Source organism: Musa acuminata, chromosome BXJ3-4 (genome assembly GCF_036884655.1).
Source record: "Musa acuminata AAA Group cultivar baxijiao chromosome BXJ3-4, Cavendish_Baxijiao_AAA, whole genome shotgun sequence".
NCBI lineage: Eukaryota > Viridiplantae > Streptophyta > Magnoliopsida > Zingiberales > Musaceae > Musa > Musa acuminata.
This window is the reverse complement of record NC_088352.1, coordinates 3,327,247-3,344,947: the sequence shown is the minus strand read 5'-3', so window position 1 is coordinate 3,344,947 and position 17,701 is coordinate 3,327,247. Positions and strand designations below refer to the sequence as shown.

The following is a 17,701-nucleotide window of genomic DNA, read 5'->3' as shown; positions in this document are numbered from 1 at the left end:
CCTTTTTCATTAATAATCTTTTGTTGATTTATATGCACCACTGTTCTTTCTCATCATCAAGAAAAAAAATAATATTATTTTTTATATCATTCTTCTTCGTAATTAATCTGTTTATTGATTTGTATGCATCACTTTATATCTTCATCATCAAGAAAAAAAGACTGACTGTGAAGTCATTATTCATTTAAGGTATCTTTCAATAAAAACAAAAATAATTATGCATAAGTTTAATTATTTAACATACATTAAAATAATATTTATAAATATATTTTTAAAAAATATAATCCAATTAGATAAAAATTCTAGTTTGATTCAGTTAAACTGAATCAATTCATTCAACCAAAATGGTTTATTATAAATATATTTAAATTATTTAAAATTAAAAATTAATTAATATGAGCTATCTTGTTTTAACTAAACCGAATCCATTTTTTAGTTTAATGCAATTTGACCTCTTTAAACACCCCTAAAAATTATGGCTTAGATGTATGAAGAGCTTGCTATAGGACTTTGATTAAGAAAGCATAATGATCTTATTAAGGCAGGAAAGGTCAACGCTCATCCAATAAAGATAGTTGAAGTTTAATATTGTATTAAATAATCATCTTCATCATATATGAGATTCATCATGTTTGTTGTCAAAAGTATATATTCGGTCATTTCTTAACAAAGGCTTTTCAGAATTTATCATCATACAATTAATTAAAAAAATTAACATTAGTTTACTTAAGTTAAAAATATGTATAAAAATAAAAATAAATAATATATTTCTATATGTCAGGTTTTTTAGGTTTTAGAATATATATATATATATATATATATAAGCAAAGAAAAGAGAGGGCCGGCAGTCGACTTCGGTCTGACCCAAACTCACAGAAAGCAGCAACGCCAAAATGCAGGCGCTGTTGCGACCTACCTCTCGGTCCACCGCCGCCCCTTTGCTCCGGCCGGCCTCCTCTACCCCCTTGCTGCTGCCTCACCTCCCCAGCACGCCATGCACCATAACTCCTCTATTCCTTCGCCGCCCATATCTCTCGACTTCGAGCGAAGCCCTGTCCCCTTCCCTTACCGGCTTCTTCCCCGGTTACCCATCCCCGCTCCTCGGGCCTAAGCGCGGAATTTCGGTCAACGCGGCCGCGAGCTTCGCATCTTCTGGAGGAAAGTCCGAGAGGGCCAAGCTTGCCCAGGTCCTTCACGGGTTTCTTTTTCGTTCCTGTTATTGTTTTGTTGAGTCTTCCTGGAAGAGCGACGTTGCTTGGATTAGGAAGGCGTCGATGTCCCTTTTCTCTGGCATTGTCTCGGTTTTGATTCTTGAGTTGAATGTTGATTTATCATATTTATTAGGTTTGTCAGTTTGATAGAGGATAAGGTGGCGAAGAATGTGCGATTGTTGTTGGAATTTGTCGATTAGAGCCGTAGCAAATGAGGTCAGATCTACTAAAGATTTTTTTTTTTCTTCTCATACTGAATGCGTTGATTAGATCCTTGGAATGAAGTGGGCAATGACGAACTAAGTATAAGATGGAACATGGCTAGCTTGTTGAGCACCAAAATTTGGATGGATTTGTTTATAGCTGATAATATGTAATTGTCTATGTTGAAATGGTTTTGTTAATGCGAAATTCAGGCTATGTAGGGGTTGTTGAGTATGAAGAAGGAAAAAGAAAATTATTTCTTTCGGATTGTGATATGAGATATTCGTTTGCGTTGTGGCCTAAATTTTGCAGGTTTTGCTATAGCCAAGATGATCTAGATTGGCCTAGTTTTATGCATTCAAATGTGTGGTGCAAAAGCATGTTGATGGTTCATGGTGGTGTTGTGGTTAAGGGCAGCATGTTGAGAGAGCAGAGCAGTCCTTGTCCTTGATGGGTCATATGCTAATTCCTTTTGTTGGTCAATTGGAGGACCCATGCATACACTCCCATTAGGGTGCTTTTCATGCACCTAAATTAACTATGAAACTAGGTGAGCTGATGTAGGTTAGCAGTGCTGGAGTCATAGAGAGGAAACATAGTAAAATTTGGTTTGAAAAAGAAGAAAAGGGCATTAGGGTCCACATCTTCCTTGACAGAGCTCAGTTGTCGTAAATCATCAATGCAATTGACACAAAATAGTTGTGTTGTTGTCTTCAAGATGTTGGTGTTGGATCTTCGTCTGGTAATGATTTTCATGGACGACACTTACAAAATTTGATTTGTGCCCATCTGTAATTTTTTTATTTGATAAATTAACAATATTTTGTTATTTAAAGACCTTTATCTGTTTTTGGTCATTGCTTATTCTTGAGCAGGCCTCCAAAAAATTAGAGAACATGTCAAGACACTTTGAGCGGTTGGGAAGTCTAGGATTCTGGTGGCAGCTAGTGTGCACTGTGGTGGCTGCTGTTATTTTATCATTCTCCACAGTTGTCACTGGAAATATCAAGTCACCAGTTACATTTTATACCACTGCTTTTAGTGTTGCAGCTGCATTTATTTCAGTCTTTTGGTCATTTGGTTACATACGACTATCAGAAAGGCTGCGAAGAACAGCAAATGAACCTTCAAAGGTGAACCACTCTCTCACTCTCTCTCTCTCTCTCTCTCTCTCTCTCAGAGTAAACATGCCAATCAACAAACTGGTGGTCATTTAGCTTTATTTGATGTTCAATGAATACAACACCAATTCAAGTCATGTTAATTTTAGATTCTAACCTGAATTTAGCTTGAGAAAAAAACCTTCCAAGGGTAACTGGATGCAGCACCTGCTTTGAAGCAATTGATGGCTTATGGGACATATTTTGTTTAACTATTTCTAGAAGTTATCTTGTTGGATTTATTTTTAAACATTAATCATGAATCACGATAAAGAATTACTTGAGGAGATAATCATTGCCTTATGTACATGCCTTTCGAGTCAGCTCGTGTGCCTTTTGGAATGGGCAAGATTGGCATGGCCATGTGTCATCAATGCTTGCTCCAAGTCGGTGCATGCAATCCTTGGAGATGAAGATGACACATTAAAGTTTATCTGTTGCTATTTGTCTACCCTCTTGGGAATTTCAAAATAACTCTCAACTTGACAATCCTTAAATCACTCAACTGCTGTATTACCTTCTTGGTTCTGTGGTAAACCCTTTCAAAAGTTTGCTTTTGCTATGAGTTTGAGTTGACACTAGATTGAGTATAGACATATATTGCTACTTATAATATTCAAGTCTTTTCAACCTTGGAGTTCTACTGAATAACTAGCCTGGTGCCATTACGGATACTTGGATGATGCCCTTGAGTAATATGATTGTGACCAGTTGGATTCTCTGTTACAGGAATAAGGCTTGTGTTTAACATTTGATTGGATTGCTTGATCTTTAAAGCATCTGGCTAAGCATGAAAGTATCTCTCTTGATGGCAGTCCAAACCTGAAAATGTTGGGTAAGTCCTATTGAATTTTTTCCAACCGGGTGGATTTGGTAAGAGCTACACCTTTGTCACCCAATTTGTTGGAAAACCCTGCAGTTTTTCTATAGTGACTAAAATTTCCAATTGAATTTGGTTTAAGCCAGACTGCATTACCATTGTCTGGTGATTCCACTTGTTCTGAGCTTGGTTTCTACAGTTCAGGCCCCAAAAAAGAAAAGTCCAAGAAAAAGAATGAAAAGTAAAATAAATTAGAAGGTGAAGAAAATAAGTTATTTTTTTGTAGATATTAAAATGTTCAGGATCCTTATATATATATATATATATATATATATATATATATATATATATAAGAACAATTGATTAAATTTATGGTTTTTTGATGTTATTGATGCAAACCTAGCTGAGACCTTAATCTTATAAACTTATTTTGCCCAGAATATTTTGTTGGACATTCTTTTTCGACATTTTCACATTATGGAGCTCCAAAATATTTATGTCGTGTGTGAGGTAAAAAAGCATAGAAAATTGTAGTTGTCTAATAATTGGAGCAAACCTAGGCTGTTAATAACAAAATTTAGGAGCACGGGGCAAAAGAGGAGTGTTGAGCACCTTTCTTACATCATTCATGCTATTGTTGTTGGCACAGAGCATTGCTCTTGTCATTTTGCATGATTATATCACAATTTAAACTGGTGAAGTTCTTCAATAAATTTTATTTGTTCTTTGGTTGTATTTATGAAGCCTCATCTTATGGCTGTTATCCAGGCACCTCCACGAGCTGATGTAGTAAAAAGTTTGAAAAATGGTGTAGGGTTAAATCTACTGGGAATGGGTGCTGCAATTCTTGGCATGCAAGCAACTGTTGGGCTATTGTTCGCAAAAGTACTTACTACATCGGCACTTCCAAACTACCAGGGGATAATATCCCCTGGTCAGAATCCTGTGTTGCCCTTGGATGTGTTCCTAGTGCAGGTAATTTTGTGGATTATACATATTTTCCTGAAACCCTATTTTACTTGTCCTTCCTTCTATTGCTTATCACCTCTACTTGTACAATGCCTTAGTTATCTAAATGATAGCTTAATTTATTTTATATAGGATAGAAATAAACCAGCATAGCTTTTCCTGATTTATAGTATAATGAATGAGTACATCGAAAATGATTGTCTTCAAGCTTATAGGTTGGTGTTTGTCTATAGAATTTTCTTCCCTTCTTTTTGCTGCCCTACACTTTCTTTTTTTTACCGATAGAGCAAAAAAGCAGAGGAAAATTTTCATTTGATCTCTTTTTTTAGCTGTAGTTTTCTTATTAATATTTGGCACAATATGCCTGCTTTATGTGTGCACGCCAATCATTTGAATTTCATTTGGTAAGTTTATATATATATATATATATGCAATGTTGTGCCAAATGATTCCCGGTTGACAATAGCCATGTCATGCCTGTTTTATGCTTCTCTAAGAGTATCATCGTCGTACAAATGCTTGTCGCATGAAACACAAGATTATTTGGTACACTGAGACAATGTATTCATGATTATATCTCTCGATTTGCATATATTGGTTGCTCATGTTGCAACTTATCTACAGGCTTCTGCCAATATGATCCTGTCACATTTCTTGGGTCTTGTTTTCTCACTAGAACTGCTGCGCTCAGTCACATTGCCACACTCAGAATCTGTTCCTGCCCTCAAAGCTGCATAGGCTCTCGATACAACGTGCTTCTTCGCCGCTTCTTTGCCGTAGCCACTCCTTTCGGTTCATGCTGCTTATGTGCCAATTAAGTTGAACACTTTGAAGCAGATGGCTCAACTGCCACATTATGCATTTGCAACTCGTCGAGTGTGTTGATGCTTGGAAGAGTATAATCAAGTTCTAGAGATCATAATTTTCGGGTCTTGAAGATTTAACCATGTCCAAGAAGCTCAGCTATTATGGAGGGATCTCTGGTGCTCGCATGGATGTGATAAAAAGGCTGATTACTTTGTAGATCAAATATTGTGATTCTTCCAAAATATCAGAAGAAATATTATCCCATGTGATCAAAGGCAGAAATAGTTGGGGCTTTATATTATTATCATTATTTTTTGATAAAGAATAAGTGACGAAGATAGAATTTTATCTCACGGTTAAGCTTGTTGATTTGTTTCTCTGGTTTCTTGACATTGGAAATTTATATGATAATATTTCGAACATTCAACCTCAAATAATTATTTGCGAAAGCAAAACGACACTGCAATTAATTCGTTGATTCGATCAACTGCTTATACATGTCGCTGTGGTACTAATTTAGATCACGCAAACTAGTTGACAGAAGAAGAAGACGGACAAGCATGGGAGCAACGCTGGAATGCAACAAAGCAATGACTCGAAGAGAAGCCATGACATCAAACGAAACCTGGTAGGGTGGCGTCCTCAGTGACCCAGCACGACCAGTTCCTGCGCAAAGCCTTGGAAGTCCTCCATGTCGCCGGGGCCTCCCATTTCAGCCTTCTCGGTCCCGGGCGGCAAGTTGTTCGGTGCCTCCTCCTCTTGGTTCTCCGGCGCCCGCGGGTCGCCGGGGCGGCATCTCCCGGTGGTGGGGTCACAGGGGTGAGAAGCAGCAGCCTCGGCGGTGGTCGCAGCAACGGAGCCGGACTGGGCGGCGGCCGGCCTCGTCAGAAGCATGCAGGTGAGAGCTGCGAGAATGATCCATGCACGGAGAGAAGCCATGGTGGTTGTTCGATGGTTAAGACTAAGACGAGGGAGGGGAAGTGCAGAGCGAGAAGGGAAGGAGGGAGGGAAGGGGTTTAAAAGGAGGGGGAGAGAGAGAGACAGAGGTTTGGGTCGATATGAGCCACGCAAAGTCATGGAGGAGATCCGCTTTGACCGCGCCAACGAAACAGAGGGTGAAGACTAGTAGACTCCTAAAACAAATATTAGGAAATAAATACATTATCATACACTAAGACTCCCATCAATATGATATATATTATGCAACTAAATACCTTAACAAGAATTATTATACAATTATATATACTTTATTTCTGTGCTTCAGATATTAATTTACTAAATATCATTTAATAATTTTTTAAATAATATTTATAGATTTAAATTTAACATATAAAATCTATAATTAAATTTGGATGTAATTTAAATTGGATGATCCAAACATATTAAATAGATTAATGATTAAGATAAAATTCGAATCATACCATTCAACATTTATAGTTTGTTTAGAGTGAGAAAGTAGGGGCCCTTTAAGACTTACGGATTTGGGAATGTAACAGTACACAGACACCCTTTGAACCTCCCCCATATCCATCCTACCATTCAACATTTGTAGTTAGCAGAGAAAAATCGAATCAGTACCAAAGTATATGATTCATTATCTATCGTTAATCAGATCAGCATTAGTCCTACACATTTGAAATCTGAAGCATCACAAACATTGTTCATCATGATGTTACATCACAAGCAGGATAGGCATTGACCGCATCCTCATTCCAAGTCAGACCACAACAGTGACGAGCAACGAACCAGGCGACAACGACGAAGGGTACAAAGTATCATGACGTTCTCCACATTTTTATTGCCTTTGGTTGCAGCTTCAATCCTTTCCATTGTTCCTCAACACTCGCAGCTCTCTCTGTCTAAGTCAAAAGACATCGCTGACTTTGTTCTCCTTTTTCTCCTCGTGCTCTTCCATCTTCATTCTCTCTCTGTATCTGGTCTTTTATGTCTCTCTCTCTCTCTCTCTCTTATTTCCTCTTCTCAGTATGGTCTACAGCATCATCATCTTCTTCAAGGGCGTGAGAGCTGGAGATCAAGTCAATAACATTGCTGAACACCATTAACAACCAACCAAAGAAACAATTGGATAGAATTAGATTTGAAAAATACTCGAGAGAATAGATTAGAATTTCCAACAAATATTGTCTTTTACATGATTTTATTGAGGCCAAACAGTTAGCAAATGAATGATTGTATTATACAGCCAGGTAGAAAACACTGCAACCATTATGAGAACTACTCTGTACACAATTCGATATAACTTCTCTCCGGTCTCCATACAAATCAGATATCATCATAATATCCTTGGAGCAATTCCTTCTAGAATTTGAAGAACAGAAAATAAAAATCTAAGAAATAATATAATCGATTAAGATTGAAGTTAAAACCGTTAAAGAGATAACTATCAACATAAAGGCAGTAATTCCGATTAGATTGAGTTTCATGTTGAAATCTCAGCTAGCAGCCATATGTCCAATTCAGGTAATTGTCATAAGCTAGGCTTCGGTTTCTAGTTCAAGTAAATGTTGTCTGCAATTAGTTAAAGGATGTTTAGGCACAGGTGTTCTACAAGACATTGTATTGTAGGTTTGCAAAGGAAAACCACCGGCCAGTACTTGTTATTGGGATCGATATAGCATGACCATTCGGCAATTCTCACCAGAATCTATGGTATATTTGTCAACCTACAACCATATTCAACCAGTAAGCAAGCTTTTTGTCTTTTGCTCCTGCCGAAAGCCATTTAAATCAGGGTTCTCACCACACTTAAAATGACATGATTCATTTTAAGAAAACACCATCTTGCAAATCCTAAAACTTAAATCACTTTTGCCTGCCATTCCACGGGCTCTTGATGATATGATACGATAGCCAACAAATCAAAAAAATCTCTAGTAGTTGTTAAATCCACACAAGGCTTACACTATGGTAAGCAAAATCAAGTCCTAAGAGGCAACACCCAGAAGAGTGGTTAAATCCACCTGAATTAGAACATTAAAAAATAATGGCTCAATAAAAGTGTGCTGACCATAAGGATTAATGAAACTACTAATATCATCATGTAAAACTAAACAATGAATCTGACCCAAATGGATGAACAAAGTGCAAAACAAATAATAGATAGGCAATGTAATGTGTATCTTAAGAACACACGACTTGGGCACATGACATTCTGAAAGTTATATATATATGGATATCTCAGCTAAATTCTTAAGCAGTTGAACCATGAAGTATCCCCAGTTTTATTAACTCTCACACCAGAGCTTGCAATAAAACATACAGATCTCATGTGAAAATACCAGATAAATGTACACATAACAATGCACCAGATTTGGCAACTTATAATCTAAAGTCAACTTTAAAATAAATCAACTCAAGCTAGCAATCCAAAAAAAACTCTGCGGTCCAAAGATTATTATGCACAATAGAAGAAATGAAAGGCACATATTCAAGCCACATAATAACAATAAGCAATACTAACACACAAAACTTGGATCTACAGGGAAATCAGGTTTCGATATAACATGTCCAATAATGTCCATTAACCGAATCGCCGATCACATTTGCATAAATAACTAAAACGTAGGTATAAACTAAATAGCAGCAAATCCACAAGAAACAATCCTTGGTGTGTTTCCATTAACAAGAGAAATTAAGCAAATAAAGCATCACCAGCAAGAACCTGTTCCACAAAAAAAATTATCAACGTTCTCAATTGCAACTCCGATCTTTCCAGTGTATCATGATCATTTTCAATCATCTACTACTCAAACAGCGGCAAATGCTTAAAACCCCACCTGGTTCTTCTCATTTCTTTTTCTAATTTATGCTTAAAAATCTTTATCTTGCCTTGTGAACACACGCTAAATGTTACAAGCTAGGAGATCCATAGAACACTAAGATCATAACAATTACATAGATAAATAAATTAGATAGGAGATCTAACTCAGACGTATCAGAGCTCTTTTGTAGAGAATGAGACACGGAGATTCCAGACAAAACCTTTATACCTACTCTGATACATTGAAATACTTAAAACTCTTAATCATATTAGTAATAGATCCTAAATCAATCCATGCCATAAATATAGAACGGAAAGAACACAACGTTAAATAGTGGTGATGAGAGAAGGAAAAACGCAACTCTTAAAAGGACCCTTTTTTCTCCTCTCAGATGTGGGATCGCAGCATCAGAGGCGAAGAACCGTAACGTGGAGATCATCCTCGGGCGGGGGATGCAGGTTGAGATCGAAGGGCAGCGGCTGCCTGTACGCCGATGCGATGTCGGCATCGTCGTCGACCACGGAGCACGACGACCCGCAGTCGCTGTGGCAGTCGTTTTCGCCTGCGAGCACACGCGGGGGCGGCGGGTTGGCCTGCCTCCCGAGGTGCGCCGTCCGGAGGTGGATCGGCGTGGCCGCCGCCGCCGCGGGCAGACGGGGCCCGTTGCAGGACTCCACGGTGCTGCTGTGGCTACTGGACGTGGGCCGCGTCGGCGGCGGGGCCTGGTGGCCGCGGTGGCCCAAGGGGAACCGCGTGGCGGAGGGGCGGAAGGGAGGGAGGTGCTGGGGAGTGGGAGAGGAGGAGGTGGAGAGGGGGAAGTTGGTCTTGGCTTTGGGACCGCGGAGGGCGCAGGCAGCGGCGTCGTATGCCCGGGCGGCGTCCTCGGCGGAGTCGAAGGTGCCGAGCCACACACGGGCCTTCTTCCACGGGTCCCGGATCTCTGCAGCGAACCGTCCCCACGGCCGCTTCCGGACGCCACGGAACCGCGTCTCTACCGCCGCCGCCGCCGCCGCCGCCGGAACTCGGCCCTTCCGCATGTCTTCCACAAATCAAACCCAATAATCTTCTCACCAAGGACGAGGAAGAACAGAGGGAAGGCAAGAGAAAGGAGATCGACCACTGGAAGGGCACAAAAAATTCAGCATCTCAACCTTGTTCTCCTATCTTCCTTTCCTCGGTTGCGAGCGAGCGAGCGATCGCCAAGCGATAAAGTGGAAGACTTGACCGCTTTGCTTGTTTCCGCTACGATCGGTCACCTCCGCTTCCGCTACCCACCCCACCTCTTCTCCTCCCTTCTCCCCCCTCCCCCTACCCTACCCCATACTCTTGCCCATTTCGGGGCATTTGTTTTAATTTTTTCCATTTTCTTTTTGACCTATATTAAATGACCATCCTACCCTCGTGCTTATCCATGAGATAAGCCTTATTTATTATTATTATCCATCATCATCTCTCATGGATGGTGGTATCATCACATGTGACTCATCGGAATACCATAAGCAATTAAACCAGCTAACATGTGAAACCATGAAGTGTGACCAAAGTCACGTGTATACACGCACATTACTCCTCAGGAAGCGACTTCTTAATCCAGTCCGCTGTATTCTTGACGCGCTTCACGCGGGTCCCCGCCATGACCCACGTTAAATCTTCAATCATCGCCGTGGTAGCTTGGCGCGTTTGTGGAGGACGGGCATGTAAACGTCCGGCCCGATCTCCATCACGGCTGACGAACACGTTGCTGACACAACACGGGATTCCATCTGCCCGTCACGTGGCACGCTGAGGTGTGGGGGGCGAAACGGACGGTGGATCTTTCGTGTGCACCAATAAACTTTATACGGACGCCCTGATGACACGTCCTTATCCCGCACCCTCCAACCCCACGTGGCTACGCCTGTTCACATCACTATAATGACGAAATCACCCTTGTGGGCTCGTGCAGAACCCCATCAGTTCGTCACGTTTGAAACAAGAGGAAGGACGACAACAGAAAGAAGAGAACTCGAGCGAGAAGACTCGAGGAGCAGCAGTGGCTGATACGGCGTCCGTGTCGCGGATTGGGTTCGAACGGGCAGCCAACGACCCACCAAATCACGTCGCATCCCATCGCGTCTCTGATCGGTACGTGTTTGGATCCGACTCGGTGTGGGCCCCAGACACGCGCACCTACCCAACCAAAAGCTGACAACACCTGCTCCGCGCCTCCCCGCCCGCGCCCCTCAAAGTACGTGAAGACGTTTGAATGGGCTCGTGCCCTCGGGGGGCGCTCCTCGACGCGGTGTCGACCAGCGACTGGAATTGCAAACTTTGGCAACGCCTCCGTAGCGTATCTTTGTGCGGGATCGCGACACGGGGACAGGTCAGGGAACGATAGCCGCCCGATGTCCCGCCGCAACTCCACGTGGTCCCCGCCAGAGACGTTGATCCTGTCGCTCTCATCTCGCGCCTTTCTCGTGGGCCGAGGAGACACCGTCCGTCAGCCCGGCTCCGGTCCAGTGACTGCGCGTAACATGAGGCCACCGATCGCAGTAAGGGGGCTGATCAATTTTAATGTAATATATATCCCTTGAAATATCTAAATTCTTCATATATATATATATATATATTGATTCCATTAGTATTTATCAGAAATTAGTGTATTTGAACCCGACCCATTTTCTAATCGGGTTAATCGTATCAACCCGTTATGCGCAAGCATCCAAAACCGAAAACCACGAATCGGGTTCGGTTCGGGTCAGGTCAATTGTATCCACCACAACGGTGCACAAATCACCGAGCCGTAATTCCGATCCAAACCCACTCGTTGGTGCTATCGAGGCCGCGGCGCGAGCCATCGTTCCGACTAGAATATAACGCTTGCAATCTCGAGGGCCAATTTGGAGCAAATTGCGAGAAGGGCGTGGGACGGTGTCGCCTCTTCCTTCCGCCTTCGGTGATCCTCGCCCAATCTTGCGGCGACTATCTATCGGTAGCGGCGAGAGGAGGAGATGTTGGCGCAGCGGCTGCGGAGCTCTGGTAGGGCCATCTTTCGGACGGTGAGCCCGCGGATCTGGGGCGGCGACGAGGGTTCCGCCTTCAAGCGCCTGGCCTTCCCCAATCTAAAGAGGAAGACGTCGAATACCTGGTCGGCGGTTCAGGACACCTATCTCTCCACCAAGGTGGCTACTCTTTTTCTTAATTCTGGTTCCTTGGTGTCTTTCTTCAGCGTTTTGGTTCCAGTTTTGATTGCTTTGTTGAATCAAGTTTCGTTGTATTTTCCTTTTGGTTGTCAATTGAATGGGGGTTGTTTAGTAATGGGTTATCGATTGTTCAATATGTGAGGATGGTTTTTTGGGTCCAGGATTAATTGGTTGATAAAACTTGAAATAGCTGAATTAGCCTTAAAATTTGCGTTCTGGATTACTTTCTCCTGCGCCTTTTTGTGAAAGTTATGTGGTAATTTGGCCTTCTTTTTTGGTGCGTAAATTGACAGTATCATTTTGGTGTTTGGAGTTGTCGAAATATTGTCTGACATCACGTTTATATTGAGTTTATATAAAGTTCCTCCGTAATATCTCTGTTTTGGTGGGATGAATTATACAGGAAGTTTTTGAGACTCATAGAGTGGTCTTCACTATTGGAACGTCTATTGCCTCCATTCTTACTGCATGGGGAGGTAAAATTCATTCTTTCGTTGCTGTAATTTTATTTTAGTTGTGTAAATTTTCTTGTATGTGAAACTTGTGTGGAAGCAAAATGCATTCCCTCTAATTTCTTCTTCAAGAGGTCCTAAATATATTGAATCTATTGCACGGGACAAACTAATTAGTTGATTAGCTATATGGATGATCAAGTTGGGTTATGATAACCTACGAAGGACCATCATATTTAATGCTATCGTTTCCTATCAACTCTTCTTTGGTTATAATGTCATAGCATTTCCATAAAATTAATTGATGCCATGGATGTGATTTCAATGTTCTAAATTTCTTTTTCTCAAAAGTAGAACTTAGTATTTTTGGTCATTCAAATAATATATGTTCTCATAAATAAAAAAATTTAAATATTTTAATATAAGACTAGATTTCAATATAAACAGAGCTATAAATCAGGAAATAATTTTAAAAGGACTGGAGGATTGTAAATTGACTGGGACAAATGGAATTGATGTGAAGCAAGTGTATGTTATGTATGATTGCATTGTACGCTGTAAGGATTATTAGTTGTGAGATCTAAAATATCCTCTGAGTTAAATTTACCCTTGTAAAAAAATAATATTGATGTTAAAGTTACTGACTTATCAACAGGTGTGACATACACACACACACAAATCTTTTCTTGTCTTGTGTTTTGCATTGTCTGATTCACGTTGATTATTTTATTGTATCATCATCCTTCTCTTGGAATTAAAACTCATCATGTAGAAGAAAAATGAAAAAACTATTGTTCCACTGGTGCGGAGGACAGAACATTCATTCACGAGGTAATAAGATTAAATTCAAGGGATAAGTGTCTCCAAGTAAGCAAGAGAAAATAAAGGATTATGTAACACATTGTTAATCATATAGAAGAGTACATAAATGTGTGGTTTAAGAGTTGATTATTGGTTTCCTAGATTTTTTTTCAGGATCCCTTTCACAAATCAGTGGACTAATGGTTTTGATTTAATTGTCTAAATTCTAAAATTTTGGCTTTTTTTGACTGATAAGATAGTTCACAACTTTTACTTAACCTATAGAATGACAACCTTGTCCCTGATGTTTAATGTGAAGCAAGTAGCACAATTTGACATGAATAGAATGTTTAGAAGGATGTTCATACAATTGGAAAATTTAAATGAATGTTTTCTGAGAGGATTAGCAATATGCATAATCAAGGACAAGGTGAAAGAGAATCAAGATATACAGCCTACTGACAACATCATGAGGATGCTTTATGAAGGGTTCTGGAAATGGATGGGACAATTCCTTAACATGGTTATACACTCAAGAAGCATCTTGAAAATTTTGTTTTGGTTATAGATGCTAGTCTGTATATTTTGTAGTGACTGGTACATTTTGTATCACTAGTTGTGATACCCAATGTTGTTCGACATTTAGAAGTATGGCTTTGGCATCTTCTTAATGATAGGAAAATGAAAATTTTCTAAACAGACTCAGCTAGGATTCGCAGCTACCTTGATGGTTGTTGTAATTGGTTATGATTTGTGGATTTGGTGTCAGCATAAGAGTTGTTCTAGTTATATAAGTTGGTGTCACCTTGTAGTGATTAAAATGTTTTATTCTTGATGGAAATAGGCATACGCTTCCATCTAGGTCATCTTGGTCTATTTATGAAGGCACACACATGCTACTTGTCCTTGGAAACTGTAAATGGTGTTAATTTCTGTATCTTTTATTACCAGCCAAGTTAATTGATTATGTATTTTGTCTATCTCTCAATTCAGTATCCTGAAATTTTCTCCAATGATGTTGCAGGCTATACTCTACGTCAGATCCATCAATCAAATGTTGAGAAAAAACTTGAATCATTGGAACAAGCTGTAAGTTTTTATGTTTTGTCATTAATCTAAAAGCTATTGTCAGTTATTGTAGATCGAAGTCTTTTTATGATTTTATTTCTTATTTATGTTAAGTGTTGAAAATATCTGATGTAGTTACCCCTTTTTTTTTAAATGATTGCTGAACATTGTTTGTTCTTTCAAGTTGTTAGATGTTCATTTGCACATCAATAGCTTCCTCAAAAGAGTAGGCTACCAGTGTTATTACTAGCTTAAAATTGCTTAGCTAATGTGTTTATTGCAATAGAAAATTTTGTTAGAATACTTCAACTCTAAATGGATTGTACTTGTGATAGATGAAAAGTTATATGTTAGTTCCATCTGTATTTTTTCCAATATAAATGCTAGCAATTCCCTGATCACTGATTTATCTCCAACTTTGTATCACTCAGTTATTAACCATCATTACCCCAGCATTTTGCCATATTTAAAATTTAACATCTTTCTGATGTTTTTGTAATTCAATATTACAATTAATTAAATGCTAAGAAGACCATGTTTTTCTTATAGTTGCAGCAACATTGATAAAATCTTATCCAAATCTGCCTTAATTATTTAGTCTAACGGTTCCACATCTTTAATATGTCTCTTGAAAATTTAATGTTCTCATTCTTGACTTATGTTGTTATACCTTCAATGATTCTTCAAACATCATAACTAGCTTTCCATTTGAGACAACTTGAAATAATGGTATTTGCTAATGTTCCATATCTCACATTGTCATATATGTTGTGGTACTTGTGATCAAGGTAAGCAATTTCGAATAATACTGTCTGGTACGGGCGGTACGTACCGGTCTGTCAGCTTACCGGTACACGGACCGTCCCTTACCGGACAAAACGATATATATATATATATATATATATATATATTATAAAAGGCGACGACGCGATGTGGCGACGTCACATCGCGTGGGAGAAGGAAAAGGCGACGTTGCCTTTAAAAAAAAAAAAAAAAATATATATATATATATATATATATATATATATACCGAGTGGTATATGGTTTTATACCGTACCGAGCAAACATCGAAACTCTGGTACGGTATGAAATTGCATACCTTACTTGTGATATGCCAATATATATGCATTGGCAGATATATGAGGTACTTCATGGTTGGGTTGGGTCCACTTGATGTAACATTCTCTGATCAGCATGGGCAGAATGAATGTGGCATTTAAAACCTTGATCCAGTTTATCTTCCATAATGTGTAATGGCAGGCACAATTGAGCAGACTAAGATAACCCTAGTAAGTCTGATATTACTAATACTAGGAGCAAGGGGAGTGAGATAATGATTGAATGGGTTTATTCTATTCAAGTCAGTAAATGTCATGTAGCTCTGCAGTCCTCTTTTTCCAACTGCTTCAAGTCCTAGTATGAGAACCATTTCCTTTTTCAATATCATGTTTTCCATTTGCTCCTGTCGGTATAATCAGTAAAATATTGACATTGATCTCTAGATCGCCACATGACCACATACTCTGATATGTATTGTGCGTGCCTTAACATATATATGCTGAGGTTATTCTTGTGTGCATCTATGGCTTAAATTAGTCTGATCACAAATTAACAGTATTTATCTCATTTTTTCTTTGTGCTTGGTCATAATGTTCAATAAATGTCATGTAGCTCTGTGAAAACCTTTATCATTTATGTTTTAAGCTTTTACTGAATGAATTTTAAGGATCTTCTAAACTGGAAAGTGTTCTTGTTATTCAGTTGAAAAATAGCTATAAGATTGAGCATGAGGAGATTAAAAAAATTGCAAGTTCTGGAAACATCAGCACTTCAGCTTGCGTTGCAGTAGCTGGAACTTCTCTTGTCATCGGGTTTGTTCCTAATTTTCTTCTTGTATGCTATTTTTAATATTCTACCTGATGCCTGACACTCAGTATTGCTTCATTGTCAAAAATAATGAACATTAGTGGTTGGTTCCAGATTGCATTGACATGATCTCTGAGAAATGTCATTGTATTCCTCTTGGAGCATCTATGCTTACTAATTATTTGATCCCCAACAAAGCTTTTCTCACTTGATCCAAATTACCTCAACATTAATGTCCTAGGCAAAATAGCCTCAGGAAGCTATTCAAATGCAGTCCTGCAATCAGAGAGGCATGAAAACCATAACCCTGGAAATATAAGCAGCATGTTCTTTTAACATGGTCTATCTTTATGTCTATCTTAGTTTCTAGAAACCTGAAAAATAACGTTCTCGTTGTGATCCATATCCACAGTGTCCTACTCTTTTGGCAACACGTGAAACATTATATTTGTTATGGCAATAGAACCTTACTTGTGGCCTGGCAAGTGAGGCACCTACAGGTGCAGTTTTTGAGGGCCAATATATAATGTATTACTCCTGCAAGCAAAGACTGTTCTTATGATCTGAATCTTGGTCCACTAGGATGCAGTGGAGCAATCCCACTGTGGCAGTATGTTTCTTTCCATAAACTTGTACTGTAGCAAATGGTTTTGGTTGTGTAGTTCTTCTCTATGAATGAACTTGCTTTTTCTTTTCTTTTCTGCTTGTCGTTAACAGATGCCAACGGCAGAACACATTTCTTTCTGTCCAGAAGTAAATAAGTGGGCTGTATGGCTTGTTGCTATGTCGGAATACTGTGCACATATTAAACATCTTGTCTTTGCAATTGCTCAAATGCAGCTACGGACTTGGTTGGCGCAGTGGATCATGGTATGCCAATCGAAAATTTCGCCGAGAGCAGCTCAAGTTGATGGGTCAATTCAAACCAAACAGATGGCAGCTTTTGAGAAAATCCCTTGTACGATTTAGAACTCCTGTCCATAAATCTGCAGAGATTCCCACTATAGCTGATTCTGGTTCGCTTGCATCAAACAAGTAAACAAACCTTCATCAACTTTCCACAGATGAGGCATACTTTTAGATTACTGTCAATAGCTATCGAAGCAAAAATACCAACTGCTACTTGGCGGCAGTCGTTTGTGATATAATTTTATTCTCGTTCTTGTTCAGATTCTTGTGTCCATTGAATGTGCCAAGCAGGAGAAATAAGTGTTTATGGTGATGTTTGTGTCGGCAATGAAGCTGATCACTCTTTTTGTTTTCTACGGGTGAAACCTGCGACTGATCGGTCATTACTAATACAAAGAATCAAAGTTACATAACTTTTGGTGACAATTAGTTTCCAAGTTATGCTAATGGTTTTCTCTTCAAAGATGTGT

At 39.4% G+C, this 17,701-nt stretch overlaps 3 protein-coding genes across 4 annotated transcripts; 2 read left to right on the top strand and 1 right to left on the bottom strand.

Moving 5' to 3' along the window:
- Nucleotides 1-842: 842 nt before the first annotated feature.
- Nucleotides 843-5,524, top strand: LOC135635222 (protein TIC 21, chloroplastic-like). The gene is made up of 4 exons (XM_065146168.1): nucleotides 843-1,187; nucleotides 2,291-2,548; nucleotides 4,164-4,370; nucleotides 4,989-5,524. Exons 1-4 carry the CDS (start codon nucleotides 894-896, stop codon nucleotides 5,100-5,102), a joined length of 873 nt encoding a protein of 290 aa, XP_065002240.1. The 5' UTR covers nucleotides 843-893; the 3' UTR covers nucleotides 5,103-5,524.
- A 1,222-nt stretch (nucleotides 5,525-6,746) lies between these two features.
- Nucleotides 6,747-10,259, bottom strand: LOC103980565 (ethylene-responsive transcription factor 3). Of its 2 annotated transcripts, none has more exons than XM_018825510.2 (2): nucleotides 9,315-10,259; nucleotides 6,747-7,220 (listed from the first exon to the last, which is right to left on the bottom strand). In XM_018825510.2, the coding sequence occupies exon 1, from the start codon at nucleotides 9,988-9,990 to the stop codon at nucleotides 9,361-9,363; it is 630 nt and encodes a 209-aa protein (XP_018681055.2). In that variant the 5' UTR covers nucleotides 9,991-10,259; the 3' UTR covers nucleotides 6,747-7,220; nucleotides 9,315-9,360. The 2 variants fall into 2 exon arrangements, with proteins under 2 accessions (XP_018681055.2, XP_009395279.2); XM_009397004.3 differs by having other exon boundaries at nucleotides 6,747-7,196.
- A 1,568-nt stretch (nucleotides 10,260-11,827) lies between these two features.
- On the top strand, nucleotides 11,828-17,491 carry LOC135635699 (uncharacterized). Its single transcript, XM_065146963.1, has 5 exons — nucleotides 11,828-12,114; nucleotides 12,539-12,611; nucleotides 14,413-14,477; nucleotides 16,218-16,327; nucleotides 17,163-17,491. The coding sequence occupies exons 1-5, from the start codon at nucleotides 11,944-11,946 to the stop codon at nucleotides 17,359-17,361; spliced, it is 618 nt and encodes a 205-aa protein (XP_065003035.1). The 5' UTR covers nucleotides 11,828-11,943; the 3' UTR covers nucleotides 17,362-17,491.
- The last annotated feature ends 210 nt before the right edge of the window (nucleotides 17,492-17,701 follow it).

Coding starts and splice junctions, on each gene's coding strand:
- LOC135635699 (XM_065146963.1), top strand. CDS start 11,944: ATGTTGGCGCAGCGGCTGCGGAGCTCTGGTAGGGCCATCTTTCGGACG. Junction 12,612..14,412: donor CATTCTTACTGCATGGGGAG/GTAAAATTCATT, acceptor ATGATGTTGCAG/GCTATACTCTACGTCAGATC. Junction 16,328..17,162: donor GGAACTTCTCTTGTCATCGG/GTTTGTTCCTAA, acceptor GCTCAAATGCAG/CTACGGACTTGGTTGGCGCA.
- LOC103980565 (XM_018825510.2), bottom strand. CDS start 9,990: ATGCGGAAGGGCCGAGTTCCGGCGGCGGCGGCGGCGGCGGCGGTAGAG.
- LOC135635222 (XM_065146168.1), top strand. CDS start 894: ATGCAGGCGCTGTTGCGACCTACCTCTCGGTCCACCGCCGCCCCTTTG. Junction 2,549..4,163: donor CAGCAAATGAACCTTCAAAG/GTGAACCACTCT, acceptor GCTGTTATCCAG/GCACCTCCACGAGCTGATGT. Junction 4,371..4,988: donor TGGATGTGTTCCTAGTGCAG/GTAATTTTGTGG, acceptor ACTTATCTACAG/GCTTCTGCCAATATGATCCT.